This window comes from Pangasianodon hypophthalmus, chromosome 20, assembly GCF_027358585.1.
Source record: "Pangasianodon hypophthalmus isolate fPanHyp1 chromosome 20, fPanHyp1.pri, whole genome shotgun sequence".
Lineage (NCBI taxonomy): Eukaryota > Metazoa > Chordata > Actinopteri > Siluriformes > Pangasiidae > Pangasianodon > Pangasianodon hypophthalmus.
This window is the reverse complement of record NC_069729.1, coordinates 18499259-18522908: the sequence shown is the minus strand read 5'-3', so window position 1 is coordinate 18522908 and position 23650 is coordinate 18499259. Positions and strand designations below refer to the sequence as shown.

General features: G+C 37.7%; 2 protein-coding genes across 2 annotated transcripts in view; both read right to left on the bottom strand.

The window, feature by feature from the left end:
• Positions 1-723: 723 nt before the first annotated feature.
• Positions 724-6020, bottom strand: LOC128317108 (phosphatase and actin regulator 3-like). The gene is made up of 5 exons (XM_053227168.1): positions 5593-6020; positions 3875-3936; positions 3528-3668; positions 2954-3030; positions 724-1310 (listed from the first exon to the last, which is right to left on the bottom strand). The coding sequence occupies exons 1-5, from the start codon at positions 5681-5683 to the stop codon at positions 1295-1297; spliced, it is 387 nt and encodes a 128-aa protein (XP_053083143.1). The 5' UTR covers positions 5684-6020; the 3' UTR covers positions 724-1294.
• Positions 6021-8965: 2945 nt separating this feature from the next.
• The window catches only part of phactr3b (phosphatase and actin regulator 3b), a 54419-nt gene continuing 39734 nt past the window's right edge, over positions 8966-23650 (bottom strand). The window contains exon 9 of the mRNA XM_053227284.1: positions 8966-9157. Coding sequence (XP_053083259.1) covers positions 8966-9157 — 192 coding nt within the window. The remainder of the gene's footprint in view (positions 9158-23650) is intronic.

Sequence of the window (23650 nt, the reverse complement as noted above, 5' to 3'; positions counted from 1 at the left end):
CTCCATCTATTCATTCATCTGATTAAAAAAATAAAAAAAATTAACATATAAATATAACATATAAATTATAAATAAATATATTATATATATATATATATATATATATATATATATATATATATATATATATAATAAAAACTATAGCTTTTATAGTTTTATTCTTTGCCTGACTGTTACGTTACGTTTATTATTTTAGTTAATGTACCTTTTATATATTTTATATTGTTTTTATTTTCTGTCACTGTTACTATTTTTTGCAATTTCATTTGCCTTTTTAATATTTCATTTTATTTTTTTGACTACATTTTATTTCATTATTTCTTGAAACTGTATTTTAAATGGACAAAAGGTGCTATATAAACAGTTTACTTTTATTATTATTACTAATATTATTGTTATTATCATTATTACTGTAACTATCATGTAACTAAATGACTGCTACTTTACGACATGTTAGAAACTGAATCTTTTGGATTACCTGGACTGAGTTTGGGATTATTTAACCATAAACTGAATCATCATTTTTTTCTTTCACAAAAGTGACATCATTTATGGTGGAAATTTCTTTTTAGTTCTGTCTGTCACCAGTGATTAAAGATCAATCGATGACAAAATCGTTTCTTCTATGCTATGGCTCTAAAGAATCATTTCAGAAAGAGTCATGTTCATTACACATCCATCCCCAAACCAAATTCATCCGCACACAAAAATAACGACAGACACTTTTGCTTTTTCGTAAAAATCCAAGTCTTGTACTGTGCAGACAATAAATAATGCTTACAAAGGTAAGACATGAATTTCAGACATATATACAGCAGATATGAAACTGGAGTCAAGTTTTAGTAAGGTGTGACTACAGTACCATCACTGGGGAGGGGAAACGGTTCACATGCAGGACCTTCTTCATCCCTCATCCCTCCCTTTTATTGGCACTGAAAGGCATTTTTCTTCTTTTTTTTAAAAAGAGTCTTTAAGAAAAAGGACCTGGGTTGTTTGTTTGTTTTTTTTAATCAATGTTCTTTTCCATCAAGGTTCTTCTTAAGAAAAAAAGAAATGAATACGAAACAAAGCCAGGTAGAGAAAAAAACTACAGGTGTAGCTTGGCTGAGGAGTTTTTGGAGTTGCACGAGATTTTCCAGAGACACAGCCTCCGAGCTTCCCGAGATAATGCCCAAAAAAACACAAACCACAAAAAACCAGCAGGCCCTCCAGGGACCCATGGGCCACGGCACAGGATGGACCCTCCTGAGGTCTTCCTTGAACGTCCAGCATATTCTTCACAGAAGAAACCTTGCTATGGCCGGTGGAACCTGAAGTAGAGAAGAAACAAAAGAACATCTGTGAGGACTTCATAAATCACAAGTTTCTAGCGGCTATTCTTATCCGCAGAAATATGGGCTCGCATAAAAACAAGTGTAAGCTAAATATGAGGGAGCATTTGTTATCCGTGTCATGTGGTGCTAAAGTGTGCAGATTCCAGCAGAAGGGGGCGGGGTGGCTAAAGTCACACCCACTCCCATAACACGTGTGTTTAGTCGCAAAGGAGAAGTGAACCCCAAGTGGTCTATGGTGTGTAGCTGTTTTATTATTATTATTATTATTATTATTATTATTATTATTATTATTATTTTATACCACAGCATTAATTTTTACAGGAACCTGCATGGAGGATGATCCTCATAAACCAAAAAAGGTTTATTTATCGTTTACGGAAGGAGTCTCCAGTGTCAGAACTTCGTCACAGTAAGAGATAAAGCTGTAACTTCAAATTTTCTGACATCTTCAGGACAGAGAGGTTTATTCTTTCAGGCTTCTCAATAATAAGACAAAATGCGTTTTTTAAAATCTTATTAACTTGAGTGAAAATACGAGGCTGGTGAGGGAACTGATTATAGCTGCTATTACAAAAGTGATAACAGGAACTATATTGTTTCACAGATACTCCACAACATTAAACGTAATTAAAAATGGATAAAATGTACAATGTGTAATTCTAAATGAATTAAAAATTGTAATTGCTCTCATATAAGTCTCCAGGATTATTGGAAAATAATCACTTTAGGCTTGTAAGAGTAGCTTCTCTTTGCATTGAGCCGCATCACACCACTCTATTGTTGATCATTTTACTATAGCAGCATGCCCCATGTGTTTTATTCCTTCCGTGAGAAATTATATTCATAGCATATTTGTAGTTTAACTCGACTTTATAATTAAATTTAATTGTAGATTAAATAACAATGACTGAATCAGTGATTTGTTGCTTTTTCACATTGTTTGTTTGTATAAATTTGAATGTGAATATGATGAAATGAATCAGAAATGCATAGAATTACCAATATTTACATGTGAATTTAGCACAGGCAGTAATTTTATGGCTGAATTTTGAGTAGAATTGGGTTTTAACAGCTTCATATACAAATCCTAATTAATTATGAAGTACAAATTTAACTTCAAGTGTGATATATACACATAATTTTAAATCAAAGCAAAAATGTTCCTAAATCCTATTGGCAGAAATGTCATTTCTTATTTATAGTCATATCTGACATCACTATCAGCTACTATTAAAATTATTATTGTTATTATAGTTATTTAATGTTATAGTTATAAGCCTCACTCAGTGGTCACTTGAGGCAAATGGGTTTAATCTAAAGCTCAACAGATTTAAAACCAAATATAAATATGTTCACTTGAATCTAACTCTAATTATAACAAAACTAGATGAAAAACAATTTTTTAAAACAAACTGATTTTTATCAAAAATCAATAAAAACATCTAATGTCTCCCACACACCTGATCTCTAATATCTTTCTGATTAAATGGCTTTATATAAATAAAGTTGGACTAGATTTTATAAGCGTCCGTGTAAATTCTTTTCCTTTTTTTAAAGGTTCTCGGTTCCACGATTTCGGACCACAGCCAAAAAAAAGGGGACGTATGACACACACTGACCTGGTGAGGTGTTTGCTTGAGGCGTGCACCTCCATCTCGTTGCTCTTGAACTCGTTCAGCTCTTTCCGTATCGCTGCCTGTGACCAATAAAACAAAATCAGCCTTTGAGAGACAGTGGTTCTTAAAAAAATGAGCAGGAAAATGGTTAACCACTAGATGTGATTGTTTAATTAATGTGATTTGGAAGAATTAAATAATGAAATAAATACTGATTAATGCTGGATGTCATCTATCTATCTATTTCTCTCTCTCTCATATATATATATATATAAATCCTCCACTATGATTAACATTATTTGCCAGGGTTGCCATATTATGCCTCAAAAGCTGTGAAATCCTTAATCACACTGGTCTGGAAAAAAGACGTAATACAGTTTAGATGTAATTTTGCAACAATTTGAGATGGTTTGAGTTCAAATGAGGAAGCTTCAAACTGCAACAGGATTGCATTAACTGTAAACAGTTAATTCAATCTGGCAACCCTGATTTCTACATAATCCCCATCTTTCAGATTTACACAATGTATAGATGTCAACACAATGTGTTTTTTGTCGCCCTGAAGAGGAAGTTGTACCTTGTCAGCAGCAGACAGTCTGGTCCAGGGCTTGTCCGCTCTCCTGTCATAATCCTGAGCTTTGGCTACTTCGACGTAGTCGCTGAAGCGGATGAGGATCTTGCGGTCACGTAGCTCGTCTACTGTGGGACGCTGGTTCAGCTACACAGGAAAACAGACGTGTGTTTAAACATCTGTGTATAGCAGGGTTCTTTTTAATTGTGTTAAACTCATCACATTGAGTCAACACAAAAGCAGCTCAAAGCAGCTCAGAGAGGTGAATGAAAGTGTGTGTGCTTGTTTATGATTTTTTTTGTCTAGTGCACAGAGTAAGAGATTAGGATTAGTAACATTTGTAGAGCTCATACCTTTCTGTTCAGTCTCTGTTTAATTTCCCGCCTCTCCTCCTGCTCCGTCTGGTCATTCCTCTCTGCAAGTCATACACAACAAGTCACGTTAGAAAAACACATCAATACAGAACAAAGACAGGATGAGACTATAAGCCTTAGAGACAGGGCTGAGATCAGGTGTGTGCTTTTTATGTTTCTATTTACTGAATTTTCAAAATCTACAGTCAATATACCCGAGATATTGCATGTTTATTTTATTATTCGCTAACCCAAGCTGATCAAGTCCACCAGCACATCTGTCTAAGCAGCAGTTGTGTAGTGAAAAGTAAAATTCTGTGGGGTTTAAAGCGACATAGCCTTTCAATGATAAAAGTAGTCACGTTTTTTCTAAAACAAGCCCCAGACCCAGAGCTTAGCAGGCATGTGAAACGTCACAGAGCGAGGACAGCTGCCCAGGCCATGAGACACAGCAGCTCATGACCAACAGAGAGCGATGAATGAAAGCTTCAGCTATGTCAACAAAACCCCAGCACATGGCTACAGCGAGGAGCTGCTACATAACTGAGAGAGCAGACACACAGCTGCCAGCTAAATATATAATCCCATACAGACCCCACATGACACCGTACATTTCAATCCAGTGAGTGGTATTTATAATATATACGTTCATGGTTCTTATTAAACGCTTAGTAATTTATTTATTTATTTATTTATTATTTGTAATGGTTGGTGGAGAAATCAGTAATGGAGGTGAGATAATGACTGCTGCACTTCTTTGGATCAAAACATAAAGAGAATTTTGGTCCAAATTTAAAATATATGAAATAAACTTTGGTATTTCCTTCTGGAAAAAAAAAATTCCAAATAAAGTTTAATTTTTTTTACTTTCCAGACACTCTATGAATGGTTTTCTGACTAATTTAAAGGTGATTAACTGTATCATAATAAACTATAAAATATAATAATAATAATAATAATAATAATAATAATAATAATAGCTGTCCAAATGTGAAACCTTAGCTCTTACAATCGAATATGCATTTCCCACATTTTCCATTTTTTTGTGTATATCTTTTGGATTTTCTCAGTAAATTCCTTCAATAGAAATCATTTTCCATACTCTCTTGCTTCTGTTCAAGAATCCTGTTACAATTATTTTTTAAAGTTTACACTCTACTTACAGCTTTCCTATTTAAATGAAACATTATTTTCTATTTACTACATCTCACTTATGCACTTGTCTTATACACTCTCAGAAATAAAATATTTTTCCTTGCTGCTGATGTGGTACCATGAAGGATACCTAAAAAAAAAACATACTTCTGTACCTTTGCATTTTTCACCTGAATATAATATAGCTTACATTTTAAAATAATTAAAGGTATATATAATTTGGGCATTTGAAGCTTTCCAGGGCAATATGGTACATTTCTTTTATTAACACTTTTTAAAAAAATCTTTTTTTTAATCTTAGTAATGACACTTTGGCTTGGATGGGATGATTACAGGCAGGAAGGTATTTCTCTAGAATATTAAAAGAAACCATTTAGTGTGTAATTATCCTATAATAACATCATATAGCCTATATAATAACTGGCTCAAAATGTTTTTTCCTTAAGCATTATCCATTGAACCAAACCCTAATGACTTTTCTATGTTTTTTAAATGAAGTGAAGTGTAGTGAAGATGTCTACACTGCGTTCACTGCTGTGGCTCTTGTTGCGCTCAGGACTTACGTTTGAGGATGTTTCTGCTCTCCAGCTCCTCCACAGCAGGTCTTTGGCTCAGTCTCCTGCGGAAGAAGACCAGAATCACGTTCTGCACCATCTTCACAATCTCCTCTCACTCTTAACACTGTCTCTCATCAGATCAGAAGCGTGTTAAAGTCGGGAATCCCCGGCGATGTGCGCATCCCGAAACCTGTGAAATTCCGGAGGATTTCCATGCGCACTGGGGAAAACACAGCTCGGGGTGTATTATCTCCCTGATTCTGCTACAAAGCTCATGCTCTGCGCTGGGTACAAAAATACTCAACAGCATACAAAGGCGTAAAAAGATGGAAAAAAGCGATAGAAAGAGTATAAAAAAGGAAAGGAGACGCGCGGTGCTTAGTTGTAACCCTGAGCGCTCCGCATCGTGCCGCGGCTGTAGTGATAGTGGGGCGGAGCTCCGCGAGCGGCTTCCTTTATTCTCCGCGCATATTTAATGAGGGGGCGGAGCTTGAGAGATTCCCAGGCGTGCTCGAGGTGTTGCTGCAGCAAAGGGAAGAGCATCTCTCTCTCTCTCTCCCTCTCTCCCTCTCTCTCGCTCTCTCTCTCTCTCTCTCTCTCTCTCTCTGTCTGAGATAAAACCAGTGTCTCGAATCTTTCTAGGCTACATTTTCAACACTCCTGCTTACACTATGGATGTTGAATATTCCTGAATGTTTGTCCTGGACAGTGGAGTGTCCACATTTTGATCCTCATATGTGACTTTTGGACCTGGAAAAATGATGTTATATTTTTAACACATGTATTTTTAACACGTGTATGTTTCCCACGTGTATTCACACACTCATATGAAAGTACACAGACATTGTGAAATTATATGTAATGATAGGGCTGAGTCAACAGTTCACAGACAATTGTTGCACTGTTATTTTTTTCCATACAGTGCTGTCTTGTGTATTTATTTTCCTGTGCAGTTATTGTAGATTTTGCACTCATCTCACACTGTCATGCATTTCTGCCTTACGTAGATCTGTGTACTGTGCTGCTACATTATGTCTTGCACAATGGTCATAAAGAAATGATATGAAGCAATGAAAAAAAAACAAATTGCCTTGATTACACAAGTCCAAAAACCACATCGTCGTAAGTAGCCAAAAAAGTGGGAAATAGCACACTAGGGCGTGGCTTTCTGATCCAGAGACCAGCAAATCAAAGAAAGAGTAATCTGACATCCTCACCTCATCGACCACTTGCAATATATATTTTATAACCTGTTAGTTATTAAAAAAAAAAAAAAAACTTCTAGACTAAATCTACATTTGCTCCTCCAGGAAGTGTACAGGCTACAACCTTTAGGCATTTTTAGGTTTTCCTGAAACAACCATACAACCATGTGTTTGGCTCCACATTGATGGTATTTTCTCAAAATTCTGAAACATGGACAAATCAAAACAAGGAACCTTATAAAATCTGGCCAGGGACCATGTGCAGTATCAACAGGGCCTCCTGTTAAAAACACAGGATGGACAGCAGAAGGTTGCGGAAGCATTTGCAGAATATCTGATTTGTTCCTCACATAATGAAATTACTGTATTGCCCAAGGACTAGCCGAGAATATAAAATACAATATGAAAATTTATATGCAGCTGGTTGTTTCCTGTACATTCTGTCCTAGTATCCTGTTTCTAGATTGTTGTCTCGTTGTCTCATTTTAATCTCATCCTGCTCTATTTGGAACAGTAAATGGAAAAAAAAAACTAAATGATTACAATCCGTTAATATTCCCATTAACTGCATAATACACTGAACTCACTATGGGGGAAAATTGGTGACACAGTCACACATTTTCTACCTCAGGATTCTACTTCAGGTTACATTTATGGTTTTTTTTTCCTCCAGTTTATTGTCACCATCACCAACGCTGCTTAATCGATTGCACTTAACAATAACAGCCCTGTACCAGAATGGAAATGTTGATCATCCCACCAATGTTTTGATGCTCCTAATCCCCAGTGACAGAAAGATAATTAAGGCACTCATCCAGTGCTAGTCATCAGTGCTCCACTGAACATTTTGTTCTTTTCTTCAATTGAAAAGCAACACTAGACCGTGACAAGGATATGATGGCCATGGTTTACATGATAAACACAGACAGCATGCATAAGCCAAAAAAAAGGGGGGGGGGGGGGGGGGGTTAATTTGCTCACTAACATTAAAAAAAATCAGGAGATGGAGGTTATTTTTAGACCGCTGACTGGCCCAGGTCCTAGAACATACTAGGTGTATGACGGGACACCTGGGAGCTTAGTGCAAAAAAAGCAGGGCCATGTAGGTGCCGGCTCAGCTGTGGCTTTTCACAGGATCTTTAACAGACCGTAATGTGATAAAAAATCAAAGCAAAATGAGGCAGAAGCTTGCATGTCTTGGTGGAGTGAAATTTATTGGGTCTGGAATAAAAGCGTAATTCCATGATTTAGTTAACAGTACACTCTATATATAGTGGTCGAATGTTTTTCTATATAAAGTGATCACATATTTAAAATAAAAAAAAATAATAAAAGAAAAATGTGGGGTTTGGAGTACAGCCACATTTAAATACTTTTTTAGTCTAGTTAACCAACAAGACTTTCCCCTAATGGCATTGAAATGGCCACTGAATTGATCTGGAAATGAGAGGAACCCATAAAAATTCAATGGAGATCCCTACATCTTTCTCTTTATGAAATTGTTCCACGTGCAACCCTTTTAAAAACCTAGAACACATAATCATCTAAAAACCACTGGGGAACCATCGCGGAACCATTTAAACAGTGCCTAAGAGTAACTATAGTCCTGGATAAAAAGAGCCATTCAGTGGTTCCTCAGTAGTTCTTTGAATAATAAAGGTATTAAAAATAATAAAGGTATTAAAGTCATAAAAAGCTTTCTATTTGTAACCCTAGCTAAAAGAGGAATACTCAGTTGTAGGGTTCTACGTGGAACTTTTAAGTGTTCTTCTTCTCAACTTCTCAAGGGTCCTAGATTCAACCTGGCAAAACATGATTACATAATAACACGAAACAAACAATGGATAAAACATCAACTGCTGTAGTGTAGGAGGAATAAAACACTTCAGGATGTGCTGTTATAGGAAAAGTAATCAACTACAGAGTTGTAGCAGTAACTCCGCTTCATCATATCGCCCTGTCGCTGATTGTTTTCCTATAACGACATGACACAGAGTGTTTTATTCCTTACAAAGCCGCCATCCTAAAAGTCTCAACCACATTCAAATGGAGAAGCTCCTGCATTTTCTTGCTTCCCTGATTGCCTCCATCCTTGACTCTTCCACCCTGCTCCTTTACACAATCAGCCTCGATGCGCTTCACTTTTCAAGCATTAACCCTGATGTATCAAAATGTCAGAGCAATGAGAGGCTGAGCGACGCAGAATCTGAAGGGAGTGTCGGAGCGTAGATGCGAGTCAGAGACCCTTGGAACGCAGTGAACTGTCTTAATGCCCCGGCCCAGACGCACAGGAAGTCCAGGAGAATGACTGCACTGGAGAAGGAGTGTGTGCTCGAGGTTTTGGGATGCCTGGAGGGCTGAATGTGCTGAGGACAATTAAAGGACCACTTACATGACAAGGACAGCAGGGACTGAGCTTTTATGTAATTTCTCAGCAGTGTGTTTTTGTTAAAGCATGCCGAGGACATATCGGAGTAACAATTCTTCCCACCTTTTCATCCAGATTTTAGTCTTTTATACTTTCTTGCACCATTTTACAAGCTCAAGAAAGAATTCCAGGGTAACGTCCTTGATACAAATAGCTTGAGTACAGACTTTTATTTGAGTGAAATAGCATCTCTACTAACTGCATGCAAGGCTTTCCATCTCTTTCACTACCACCTCCGTACAGCCAAGGTCACCAAAGAGGTCCTGTACCAGCAGGACAGTCTAAAAATTTCAAAAGCCAACCCCATGAAAGCCCACCTATTCTGAGCTAGAGCTCAATAATTCATCAAATCTTCTGGGTGACCTCGGACTGCCCTTTACCGCGCAGCGACATGAGAGAGATCAAGGGCATTGAGCCTCGGTCTCTCTTTGTGTCACTGAGAAACGGAGACAACATGAGTCCAGGTTCAAACACGTCCAAATCGGCAGTCACACTGCTGCGTCTTAAAATGTGAAGACTTCTGAAAGGCAGGTCTGAGCAGTCTGACATACAACAACATAAGGCCTGATTTATTAATCTTTTAGTAAAGCTCTGTGTAAATGTTTTCTTAAGCCAAGCTAAAAGGAACCAAAAATTCCTGGCACATTGATTTTCTTCGTATTCGCATGTGTATGTTAATCAGACATAAAGTACCAAAGATTCACATTTAGTGATGTTCACAAAATTTCATAAAAGGTAAAGAGCTAAAAATGACAAAGTGGTGACTAAACAGTGAAAGAGTCCCTCCTAATCCCGAGGAGTGTTAATTCTTCCAGTAATGCAGGTCAGTCATTGCAGCACTTCAGCTACCATAGACACGCTTTAACTCTTCCTCATTTTACAGAGTGCTATTACTTTTGTCCTAATGGAATGGCTAGTCTTATGTGTCTTAATTTATGAATTTGTTTTGTTTTGTTTCTTTCAAGTCATTAATATGAAATGACAACACTTTTCATCAGATTTATGTGTGTTATTGAAATAAATAAGTGATTTCAACTTGACAGGATAATCCATTAAAGTCGCAGGAACTCATCAGCAGCAGCTATATGATCTGAAGCCAGTCAGTCGGGATTGAAGGTAATGAGACCGCTCAGGAGTGAAGCGTAGGACACAAATGCTTTTTCAACTAACTGGACTTTCAGGAATAACACATGTTGTATGTGTGTGTGAACGATTTATGAATAAATTTGTTCATATCCAGTTTGATAAAAGAGGCCCATACTTATCATATACAGTACTGTACAAAAGAGGTGCTTTCAAACACAAGATGAAACATTCACCAAAAAAATTGCTCTAAAAAGCTGTAAAAAAGGTAAAAAATAAATGCTTTTGGCTTTGAAAAAATTCAAAATGTTAATAAAAGTGCCTATTTTCCATACTTCAATATCAGTAGGAGGAAATCTAAGTGTTGGCTTGTGGGGAAGGAATTCTCCTGCACAAGGCTCTGATGCAATCAAAATACGCAAAACGCACAGTAACAACATTATGGCATCTAATAATTAGCGCCCGCTTTCAAATGCAAATATAGTACAGTCACTGTGGGCTGACAAAATGGCACTTTGACAACGTGCAATTCCAGGATTTGGGCTTTTTTTTTCGTCATCCGGTGCTGGCGTCACTAGCGATACTACACATGGTGCCTGTGCTGTACAGGGTATTAGCTCGACTTGTGTTGGGCTGCTGCCTGGTTGTGAGGCGGCTCTTTATTTAGCCGGAGAGTACAAGCCAGGGGCACACCAGCTGATAGAGCGATAGTGTTGCTGTTCAGCCGGTCCAAGCTAGCGTAGGCATGAGACACCCAGCGAGTGAGAGGGATAGGGATAGGGTGTGCTTATTAAAACAAAAACAGGGCTAAAGGACATGAATCTGAGATCTCAACTGGCCCTTAGGATCATCCTCAAAGCCACGGGCGTGACTTTCGAATGGGAGAAAGGCAATGAAAAAGTGATGAGAGCCAGGTTTTGTGGTTCGGTTGTTAAAAAATAAATGAGTCTCCTGGGTATTGAACAGGCTGTAGGACAAGACGCATTAAAACGCAATGAGCCGTGATTCTGAATTCACGACACATCCTTAAACAAGGTGGAATAAAATGTCAAAATGTGAGGAAATTAATCGTTTCGGAAACTCTAATTGTTCCGAACAAGAACAAAGAGTCTGTCTATCGCATAATATGCTCTGATAGCTCACTCTTTATGAAAGTCAATTGTACGGTGAAAAAAACACCACACTGTGACAGATGAGTACAAATCAGTCACGATCTGTGTGAACACCACGTCCATGGACATTAAGTCCACATTCCCAGTCACACAAACACACACACGAACATTTTCAGAGCTGTTCAGTATGTGATTGTGCCATAGTGTAGTACACTTCATAGGGAAGATGTTACCCAGTGAAGCCTTCATGAATATTTCAGCAAGCTGAAATGGAGAGGCGTCGACCGCATCGCCATCTGAAAAAAAGGGAAATGAAAGAAGAGAGAGAGAGAGAGAGAGAGAGAGAGAGAGAGAGAGCACGACTACCCATTACTGACCTGACTCTGTTGCTTAGCAACTCCAGTTGCCAGAGAATGTGGCAGAGATGCTGATGATCGTAGAGGGGATTCGAGTCGTGAGTCAGGGGGGGTTGACCGGGGGAACAGAAGCGCTACTGTGCTTTATTTAGTAACACAAGGAGCTCTTGGGACTTCTGGGTGAGGATAATTATAGTAAAGACGCCACCTTTGAGATCAAAGGCTTTTACAGTACCACAGAGAGTGGCAATAATATAAAAGGATAATAATGGAATTATATCACAAAGCACACAAAGATATCGACCTGCTGCTCATGTGCTGCATCAATTTGTACCAATTACCATGAAATGTTCTTGTTCATCTCCTCCTTCTTGTTTATTTAATTATTTGAGATTGGGCTTGGAAAAAATGCTAAAAAATCTTGTGATATTGTGATAAATTATGCTACTGCTACAATATGCTTTTCTAAGATATCACACTGACCTGTGTGTGTGTGTATATATATATATATATTTAGGACATTTGGTTTTGAGATCAAAGGATGAATATGAGATAATATATCAGAATCAGCTTCCATTTCCTGATATTTACCTCTAGATGTGTTAAACAACTTTGAATATGGCACCTTTTATTTGAATCCACCCATTTTTCAAGTGATCAGAAATACTGGAACATGTGACTGAGAGCTGTTTCTTGTTGCCCAGGTGTGCCTTGTTACACTGATTTTTTAAACAGCTCTGAAATTCTACTCTTGGTTTGAGCCCTGGGTTTCATCTGTTAAGACTGCATTTGTTTTTAAAAAGGATAAACCAATATGAAGACCAGAAAGCTGTCTAAAGGAGAAAAGCAAGCCATTTTGAAGCTGAGAAAAGAGAGAAAATTGATCAGAGCCATTGCACAAGCATTGGGCATAACCAATACAACAATTTGGAATGTCCTGAAAAAGAAAGAAACCACTGGTGTACTAACAACCAGATATCAAAGAGGTCAGGCAATGAAAACAACAGCAGTTGATGACAGAAACATTGCGAGAACTTTGAAGAAAAACCCAAAAACAACAGTCAGTGACATCACCAACAAGCTCCACAGGGCAGGGATGAAGGTATCACAATCCACAGTTTGAAGAAGACTTTGAGAGCAGACATTATAGAGGCCATACCACAAGATGTAATCCACTCATCAGCAGTAAGATTCAGAAGGCTAGATTGGAATTCGCAAAGAACTGCCACAAAAGCTCTGGAGCCAAGATTAACCCCTACGAAAGTGATGGAAAGCCCAAAGTCTGGAGAAAGAAAGGATTTGCTCAAGCCAAGATTAACCCCTACCAAAGTGGTGGAAAGGCCAAAGTTCAGAGAAAGAAAGGATCTGCTCAAGATCCAAAACATACAAGCTCATTGGTCAAGCGTGGTGGAGGTAGTGTCATGGCTTGGGCATGCATGGCTGCTTCTGGAACAGGCTCACTAATCTTTATTGATGATGTAACTCATGATGGTAGCAGCAGAATCAATTCAGAAGTCTACAGAAACATTCTGTCTGCCAATCTACAGAGAAATGCATCCAATCTAATTAGGAGGAACTTCATCATGCAGCAAGACAATGACCCAAAACACACTGCCAACACTACAAAGGACTTCATCAGGGGAAAACATTGTACAGCTTTACACTGACCAAGTCAATCGCCAGATGGAGACTTGATTTGAGATGGGTGATCTACAACAGCAGGAAACCATATCAGATTCCACTCCTGTCAGCCAAGAACAGGAGTCTGAGGGTACAGTGGGCACAGACTCACCACAAGTGGACAGTGTGATATGTTATTTCCAACATATTGCCCATCCCTAGTCTAGTATTATGTGCAATTTAAAAAATAATGATATTGATGACCAATATTGATTAACGATTGAATGTTGTGTTTTTTTCCCTTAATAATTCTAATCATTCTAATTAGCTTTTTATACTGGTGTATCAACTGTAATAATATACTTTGCTCTTTTTGAGGTTTTTGATAGTTACGTATATTAATAAAAAACATTTATTTATTAAGTCTGTCTTTTCAATAAATGGCAATAAATTTAAAAGCTCACATAAAATAATATTTATAAACTATTATATTCATGCGGTATGTCGACTGGGATGTCTATAGAACATGTTATCGAAAATTCCTTGGAGGGAAAAATGTTAATAAACATTTGGTTTTTGACTCTTTTGGTAGCAATAATCCCCTAAAAAAAGTCACTGTTCTATTTTCATATTTACTTAGAATAAAGCTTCAGTGTGTTCACACATAATAGATGTGAATAATAGTAGTAATAAGACTAATAATAATAATAATAATATGATGATGATGATGATTAAGTTGTGTAGGAGTCCTATACATGTAAGTCCTATACATGGCACGTCATTGTCTCCACTACAGTATAGCATGTAATTGCATGCAATTTAAAACAATACAGCTACAGATATAGAATATTCCATATTCTGCCTGATCTAATATTAAATATTAATTGCTAATCCCAGATTGGTTAAAACCGTCCAAAGCCAAAGCTTTGTGTAGTGTTAAAGAACAGCTGTGAGTGGGCGCCTCGATATTTCAGCGCCTTCCTGAACACCAGCAGGCACAAATACCCAGCTGCTTTTGTTTCTGCAAAGCCTTTCTTGTGCCGTTTTGTGCTGGCTTTCTCCATCCCGAGCTCATCCTCCTCCTTCCTCATCCAAGCATTGTGTTGAGAACGGCTATGCATAATACATCGATTTATTTTTAGCTCCTCTTGGAGAAAGATGGAGAAGCCCAAGATCAGTTGCTGACAGAAGGTCATCCCAGGAGGAGCTCAAGGATCTGCCTGAGAGCCAAGTCAAGGTCAGTTAGGTTTGTTCGGAGCAAAGCAGGATTGGGGAAGGAGGCTGGTTGAGTAGGTGGGATGCCGTTTTTTGCCTGCCTTGGGTAGCAACAGCCTCTGTGACGTGGAGGTTTGATCAGCCTTCCTGTTGCAGGTTTTTTTTTTCCTCGCCAAGCGATGCAGCGAGCTAAAAATAGGCACAGAGAGGGATCCCCCCTCTCTCCCGGCCCATCCCACACTCTGGCGCAGTGTGCCACAATTAAACTGCTGATCTGCAAAATCTGTGTGAGAGAACCCATCCATACGACGTGCAGAACAAAAAAGCAGGGCTGGTGGAAAAGGATATTGATTGAGCTTTAAATAGCCGGGCAAACACTGTTGCTATTTCAGAAGCAGAGCAAATAAAAATGTGCAATGCATCAGCACGACAAAGAGATACTAGTAGATAACAAGCCAGGATGGACATTGCAGAAGCAAAGCACTGCAGGTAAACAATCGAAACGGATTCAAGACCAGAATTAATGGCACCTTTTGAGAATATAAAAATGCATAACACATGGATTTATATATACAGAAAAAACAAACAGGAATGCTGTATATATTTACACAAATAAAAAGCGCATTTCATTCTGGAAAACACTGTTTAAAAAATATGTAATGTCTAAAATGTCTTCCTGCGCTGTTTAAAAAAATAAAGACACTTGTGTAAGAATCATGTTCCCTATTCCATGCACAGCATTTCATTCCTATGTAAATTCTCAGGTTTGTGCATGTGGACATCCTCATCAAACCAGACTGCAGGCTTTCTGTTGTTTTTCTGTACCACAACCACGTGTGTGATGATTTGGATATTAAAATATCCATATATGACAAGGTCTTAACCTCTTGGCAGAGGCAACCAGGTGTTAGGCTAAAATATTGTGGTGCTTTGGAGAATTTAAGATGCTATTATTTTTTCTCAAGAGCCCCTGGGTCACTGGCTGCAAAGCAGCGGCAAAGCATTAATAAACCACAATCATATGTTACAGTCCTCACTTTTCAGCAAACACATCAATGGTGTGAAGGAAACTACCCTTTATGTCACGTATTCCCCCTATTAGTGCAGTGAGTTCTGCTTTTGAGTCATGTGTTTCATTCTGAGTTCTCCATGAGCTGTTGTTTATTATGCCATGTGCCTTTGTTTCTGTTTTGGTCCTGTCTTTGGTTTGTTACCCCACTGTATTCACCTGTTCTGTGTCAGTCTTTGATTCATTTGTCTGTGTGTAACCTGCTGTTTATTTGTAGTGCTGTGCAGTTTTATTGCGCATGTGTTTCCTAGTCCCATGATTTCCTGGTTTTGACTGTAGCTCCCGTTCCATCTGTTTACCTTGCCCTGCCTGTTATTTGACCTGAATTTGATCTTGATTCTTGGATTCTTGGAAAGCATTACTGAGTTCACACACTTGTGCCCTGATTCTCCTCGTCAGCTACAGCATGATTTCAAAAATAATACATGATTCCAATCATAGGTTTTAGCAATTACACGTGAGCTGCATTTTGTGTTGTTGTTGTTGTTTTTTCATCAGGAAGGATTTGTTGTTATGGATGTGGCATGGTTTTTAATGCTAAATTTATACAATCCGTATTGGCAATAATTCCACTATATATAACCATATAACAAGATCAAGCTCCACAGTTTACGGAGGTGTACAACAGCTTATGTTACACAACACCGTGAGCTTCTTCCCAGACTCTACTGCATAAACTGAAAAGACTGAAGGCAGGCTGCACTGCATGTTCCAGTCCTTTTAAAAGGCAAAGGATCGTGCTGTTCCATCTTTCTGAAAAAAAAAAAAAAAACAGGCAATACGCAAGGCCATGTCACCTTTAGAATTGAGACAGAACAGCTAGAAAAAATGCTCAGTGTAAAAGTGTTATTGATCCTCGTGTCTACTTGCGATCAACCTGCAGCAAAATGTGTCATAATATTAGATTATTATAGAAATATTCCCATATACTACAATTTATTATAAGCATAATATGTATATGTATTTAAATCTTTAGCTTGATTACGTGTTTAGAATAATACAAAGCATTTAAAAGAGAATCCAAGCAAAAGCTGTCTGTTCAACAACATCATTTATCTTCCTACTGACAGGTCTGACTTAAAAACAACTCGAAGACAACATGCATCCAAACTCCTGCTGTTTTCAGACCCAGTTGAACAGCACCTGTGTTTATCCACTGCATGTAGCGCGCGCATACAAACACACACACACACACTGTACACTAGGCTCCACTTACACAGCAGGTCTGAGCTGGATGACTCACTTTAGGGTCTTTCCCCATTTCTCAGCCTCTGCCTGATAACTCACGCTGATATAACACTCGAGCGTGACTCACTTTCAGCATCGATTTTAGCTGTCCACTGCTTTGAATACCAAAAACACCACCATCTGCGTATACTTACAGGAATATTCCGCTGTTTTTTTTTTTTTTTTTACCTTTATCTACCAGATCTGGAGTGCATATGTGATTCCCAAGGACAGGAATATCAATACGTTTCCGTGGACTGAGAAATAAACAGAAAACCCGTTTTTAACTCATTTATAATGGTTGAATTCTGTCAATAAATATTTATGTGAATGACATAGTTTTATTACATTTCTGTTATATATTATGGAGCTTTAGTGTGTAGTGTGTAAACAGGTGTTTAAAAATAAACCTCCAATGGAGAAGGGTCTGATCGCAGACCAGTGGGCGTGTCTTGGAGTCCACATAAAGACTCAAAGACACACCCACCTGCCCCTCCAAAAGACACACAGTTTTATGACTGCACTCAAATAGGTTTTCTGTAATATCCTGTCCAGTTAACTTGTGTGATATGGGGAACTTGTATAATGGAAATTCTGCAACAAAGGAATAACTATAAAACTAAATAAATATTCTAATCATTGGCAAATTGCTCTGCTGAGGAATTAAACAATTCCGGACATGCTGTTCTTGGAAAACCAATCCACTTCGGGATGATAATGGCCCGAGGCGAATCCCACAAATCTGTCATTGATTATTTTCCTCTAAAAGCATGCCCCATTGTGTTTTATTCCTTACTTTTAAATCTGACTTAGCCACTAAGAAGATCTGTAAAATTTTTAATCTCAATAAAATCCTTCTTCTTTACTTCCATACATATCCATATAAGATTTCTGTTTTGTTTTTTTTTCAGGTCAGGGAAATGTGTTGAAATTCTTGTCTGTGCTAATCACGTGTACACTTCAGAAACAATATGCATTAGTTTGAAAAATGCTGAAGTATTCCTTTAATGCTAAATATCTGTCTTGTGTTCTTCCTCACTCACTTCTTCCTTCACTGTCACCCTCCTCAGCCATCACGACCCCCTGCGTATCAGACACCTTGCACTATTTTAATGTGTTACTATTCTTAGACTGTTCATAACACCATATGCTATATTTGTGCTCTGGTGTTCCATGACATGAGACCTGTGACGTAGCTTCATGATGCCAGTTTGTTGTCATGATGTGTGCTCCTGGTTCAGACCGGCTGAGACCTTTAGTGCTTCATCCTCACGACACCAGTCCTCATTCTAGGAACAAACTCGTCTGAGCTGCTCTGCGCTGCTCTGTTCTGAATTGATTGCTGGGCCATTGGTTGTGTAAGCTGAACAGGAGCCGGCTTTTTATTTTTTTTAAGTTACAAGTGTGTTAAAGTGTGTCTGTGTGTGTGTGTGTGTGTGTGTGAGAGAGAGAGAGAGAGAGAGAGAGAGAGGCTGGTATGGCTCACAGTAGGCCTGTGGTGAGCCTCTACAGGGCCTGAGCTCCAGCTGCACCTGTGATAACATGACACAGAATAAACCCCCGACCCTAACCCCGACATCAACTAGTGCTTTTAGTTCTGAGGTAAACATTTTCAACATTCCCATTATATCAAAATTTCAGAATACAGAAAGGCTTTGTGTTTGCCTATCAGAAGTTACTGGAGCTAAACCAGTACAGTTTCTTCCCTGCATTTAGAATTTAGACGTGTGAGGGGGTGAGAGGGTGAAGGCTAACACATACTTCCTCTGAGAAACATGAAGCCAGCCAACTTCATCTTTTCAAACTGCTGCTCATGCTGCGTCACAGGGCGGCGTTAAACACTAGGAGGAAGGTGCTATCCGCACTCTTCTGCATACGTGAGCTCGCAGACGCCCACTACTGGCTAGTGGAGAGAGAGAATACCACAGCAAGTGCTGCTCTCTCGGGTTCCCTGCCACGGATGTCTGTGGCATCGTCGGCATTCATACTCGCGATCTCTGGACGATAGCGCAAACGCTTTTCTGTTGCTCCACTGGTAGAAAAATTTTTTTTTTTAATTCTTCCAAGTGACTTACAAGTGTGGCAAATTATAAAGCTGAGAAATATAAACATTTGTACAAGCTCTAACTATATCATCAAAAAATATATTCAAATAATTCATCCCAAAATTCAGCTCAGACTTTACAGCAAAATAGCTAAAATATCCTAACAAGTATCTTAAATATGAGCAATTTTATCTAATATTCTTCATCAATAGACTATTATGTAACAGATATAACACTATTAAGCATTTTATATATCTATTATATCTAATTTATAGAGATATTTACTCATTTCATATATAAAATTCTTAGTCTACTCTGCTTATTGCTTATCTCAATTGGTTATTTCTAGGAATAATAAATATTAATTTTTTAAATACAGCACTTTTGAATTTTCAATTCTGTTTGGTCATTTTCCATAACAGCAGCTCTGACAATAGTGCAGCTACAAATCACCAGTTTAGATTAGATTAATGTACTCGTTCATAAAGACTCGTTCATAAAGACTCGTTCGTAGGGACTCGTTCGGTCCAGTAGACACTCAACATAAACTGCTTAAAAACATGTGTAATCATAGATATGGTGAAGTTTTCTGTTATTTAACATTTAGAAAGGAGTCTCCAGTGTCAGCGCTTTGTAACAATCAGAGATAAAGCTGTAACCTTTGTAAGATGAGGGACATCTTCAGGAGGAGTCTGCAGTCTCGCTGTAATATGACAAGGTGGAATTTTTATCTTATTTATTTCAAGAGAGAGAAAAAAGAGAGACTGGTGAGGGAATGACTGTTTAGAGTTGCTATAGCATGAGTGATAACAGGAACAAACTTGCTTCACGGATGTTCTACAACGTTAAATGTAACTCTAAATGGATAAAAAGTACAGTGTTTTGTTCTGTAAAGAACAAACCGCTGTGGTATAAAAGGAATAAAACACTTCAGGATGCCCTGTCATGTTTTATTCCTTACTTATATTCAAGATATTTTTACTTCCTCTGACAAATAAACAGATGGTAGAAAGTTTTCTACACATAAAAAATCTTCAAGTTGACTTAAAAGCTCATTCTTTGCAAAAACACAAGCATGCCAACTTTCTATTACTTCGGAAAAGATTGTCTGAAAAAACAAAAACATCTTGCCGTCACTTTTAATTGCAGACTGTTGATTTTCCAGCACTTTTTACGACTGCACCTCTGCATGTAATTTTTTTATTAGTTTATTAGCCTACAGTTCTGGTGTATTACCATTACTGTTATTTAATAATGCTAGAATGATGAGAAAAACACAAAGGTGTCAGCCTGAATGCTACTGAAAGGTTACGCCTATTAGAAGCGCATGCTTATTGAGAGCGTCTGTTAAGTGAGTATGTTTAACACTTCTAGGAGAGGAAACACTGCGCTGTTCTTTATTAGTGATAAAGGTGTGAAATGCTCACGGTGTGGATCCAGGAAATCTCTCCCTCCTGGCATCATGCAATTCCAAGGTGTGAAACTGCAAGAGAGGCTTATGTGAAACGGTGTGATCAAATTTACAAGATTTACCCCTTGCTCATCCGAGACATCCCTCCTTTCTTTCTGGATTCTTCTTTAATTTTGCACGGGACCTACATATATAGCTACCAGTTTAGCATTATGCACATTGCTCGTCTAAACATACTTGCTGATGTGGTTAAAAATAATCAAAAAACACTGTAGAGCTAAAAAAAAAAAAAAAACTGTATGTTGATCTCCAGAAGTATTGGCACCCTTCACAAAAAATATATAAAGAATAACATGCCATAATTGATAATTTAAGGGAATAACACCACTGAGTCTCTTCCTCTAATGTCTAACAAAGTTGGAGGCACTTGTAGAAAGATTTATACAGAAGCCCTCACTTCTGTAAGGAGAATAATGATTAATAGTGTCTCCTAATGTTTGAGTGGAAAATATCAATTGCATGCAATATTTATTTTATACAATCATTTTTACTCATTTTTTTAATAAAGGGTGCCAATATTTCTGGAAAACTGTACTGCAGGCTATCTGATGAAACTATTTTCATACAAATGGTATTAGGATGAGTTATGAGTTTATGATTATAATTTTTTTTAAGCATGAAGTCTGCACAATACTGAACTGGTATTGTTCAGTGGTATTGTTCAACATTATGTATAATATCATAGTATATGATTTGAGACCTAGCTTCTGAAAAACAACCATGACAATGGTGGAAAAAAGCTGTGAGGTCTGTGAAGTTGACACAGAAACGTACAGGCCAAGAATGCTTCAGTAAGCAGACCTTTAAATCCTTCACATACGCAAAATGACGTGTGTTTAGTCACATCTAGCATATCACTGTCCTTACTGGTGCAAAGTACAAAGCTGTGTGTCACTGTCACTGCCAGTAAAGCTCTATGGAGGGTTAATACATAAGTAAGGAATAAAACACTCGGGGGGCATGGTGATGTAGCAAAATAATCAACAGGGTGGTGTAATGAAGTGGAGTTTTACTGTTACAAACCCCGAGGTTGATTATGTTCCTATAACAGCACGTCTCATAGTGTTTATTCCTCTTATACCACAGCAATTAAAGAATATCACATCATAGTAAAGACATATCATACTTTTTATCTATTTATAGTTACATTTAATGTTGTGGAACATCCCGAAATAAGTTCGTTTCTGTTATCACTTATGTTATAGCAGCTATAAACAGTTGTTCCCTCACAAAGCTCAGAGCTCAGTGTATATGATGAGGCTGATTGGTCCTGTACTTATACAGCTGACTCTTCATATCAGGAACGAGCATAACATAAAGGTTATGCTGACTACATAAAACACCGATGAGGTGAGCACAGTGCATTCTCCTACAACCCTGCGTTCCGTTTAGCTCTGCATTTTTTACTCCTGCTGACTGAAATTCAGTTGTCTCGGGTTATTTTTAGCCTGGGGCAATACTGACAGTGCAAATGTTCAATACTGCATTGAGGTGGACATTCACACAATTAAGGACAAATCAATTAGAGCTGAGAGAATACAGCGGATGAAGGAGGGCAGTTAGTAAAGGTGTGATAAATTTACATTCGGCCTTGTCACAATAATGAAATGTTATGTCTTGTTTATAATAAAGTTTAACAGCAGTGTAATAATGAACACATGGCGTCATTTATCTACACTTGCCTTTTAGATTGTGAATGATCACAAAGGGACGACAGCAGAAAATTTATAAAAGCTGTAAGTGAAATACGCAAATAAACAACGTACTACAAAAATGCTAAAAGTACATGATGTTTTATTCTTTACTTACTGATTTGTTAGATTAGCTACATTGTAGTACAGCAATTGAAATATGGTGCTGCAGTGATTTAAATATTGTGTTTTACCAACTACATTTATTTATATGGAAACATATACAAGTAATTGTGGAATCTAACAATTAATCGCAATCATCTCAAATAATTGCAGTTAGGCAAATATGTAATAGTGACAGATCCTAATTATGAATATTCCCATTACGAAACTACAGATGTCTATGATTATAAACAATTTATCATTTCCCTAGTAACAACTTCCTCTGAAGAAAAAAAAAAAGATGTAAAAATGTTATTTAACAAAGAAACTTCTAACTGTTGATGTGGTGAAGCTTTTTTTTTTAACAAGCTGCATTTTTTTCCTCTTATTAACTTCATGAGAGAGAAAAAAAAAAGAGAGTCTGGTAGAAGAAAGACCATTTACGGCTGCTATAATGTAAGTAATGACAGGAACTGATTTGTTTCGTGGATGTTCCACAACATTAAATGCAACCACAATTGGATAAAAAGTGTAATGGGGTGTTCTGCAATAAATAATATAATAGTTTGCAAATTTGCTGTGGTATAACAGGAATAAAACACCTAGCTTTTTTTTATTCTTTACATAATACTCATTTAAACTACAACCTGGCTAAAATTATACTTCAGTACACTTTCCACTTTCTGACAAAAAGAAAAAAATGACTATTATTTGGCAAAGACTAAGATGAACACTAAATTGGCTGTCAAAATTAACACCGTTAAAACAGCCATTGTTGCACAAAAGCCTATACAGAGGTTAATTAACTGACTCATTGTGCTCTGAAACGTGCTATTGACAGAAAATTACCACTGCTTTTCATTTTACTTCAACAACACTCTCTTAAGTGCTAAATTATGAAGTGGCACAAACTGGACAGGACGTCAAGGACGGCACTCGTGGACGGGCGTTCTCACTGTGGGCGTCGCTCATTTAAATACAAAGCCAGAGTGTGCTGTCTGACATGATACCAGCTGAAAAGGTGTGAAAGGACGTGGGCAGGTTGAATATTAATCACACACAAATACAGATGTCCTCAACTTTAAACCCAACATTAAAGAAAACATTTGAATGTAATATTTGGCAAGGTGTTTGGATGCTTTATTTATTATGAATAATACATAGTTGCCGTCCGTTTTCGCTAAGTTGCACTATTTTTAATCTGTTTTATTTGGGAAAATCAAGACCAAGAGACCAAGAGCAATGCTCAATATGATGCTACCACCACCATGCTTCCCTGTGAAGATGGTGTTCTCAGCGTGCGGGTTTCCACGAAAAGTGACACTTTTTTGGTCATAATTTTGGTCTGATCAAACCAGAGAACCTTTTCCCATATGTTTCTTGAGTATCCAACATGTCTTTATGGCAACCAGAAATAATTCAGGGGGTTCATACCAATAA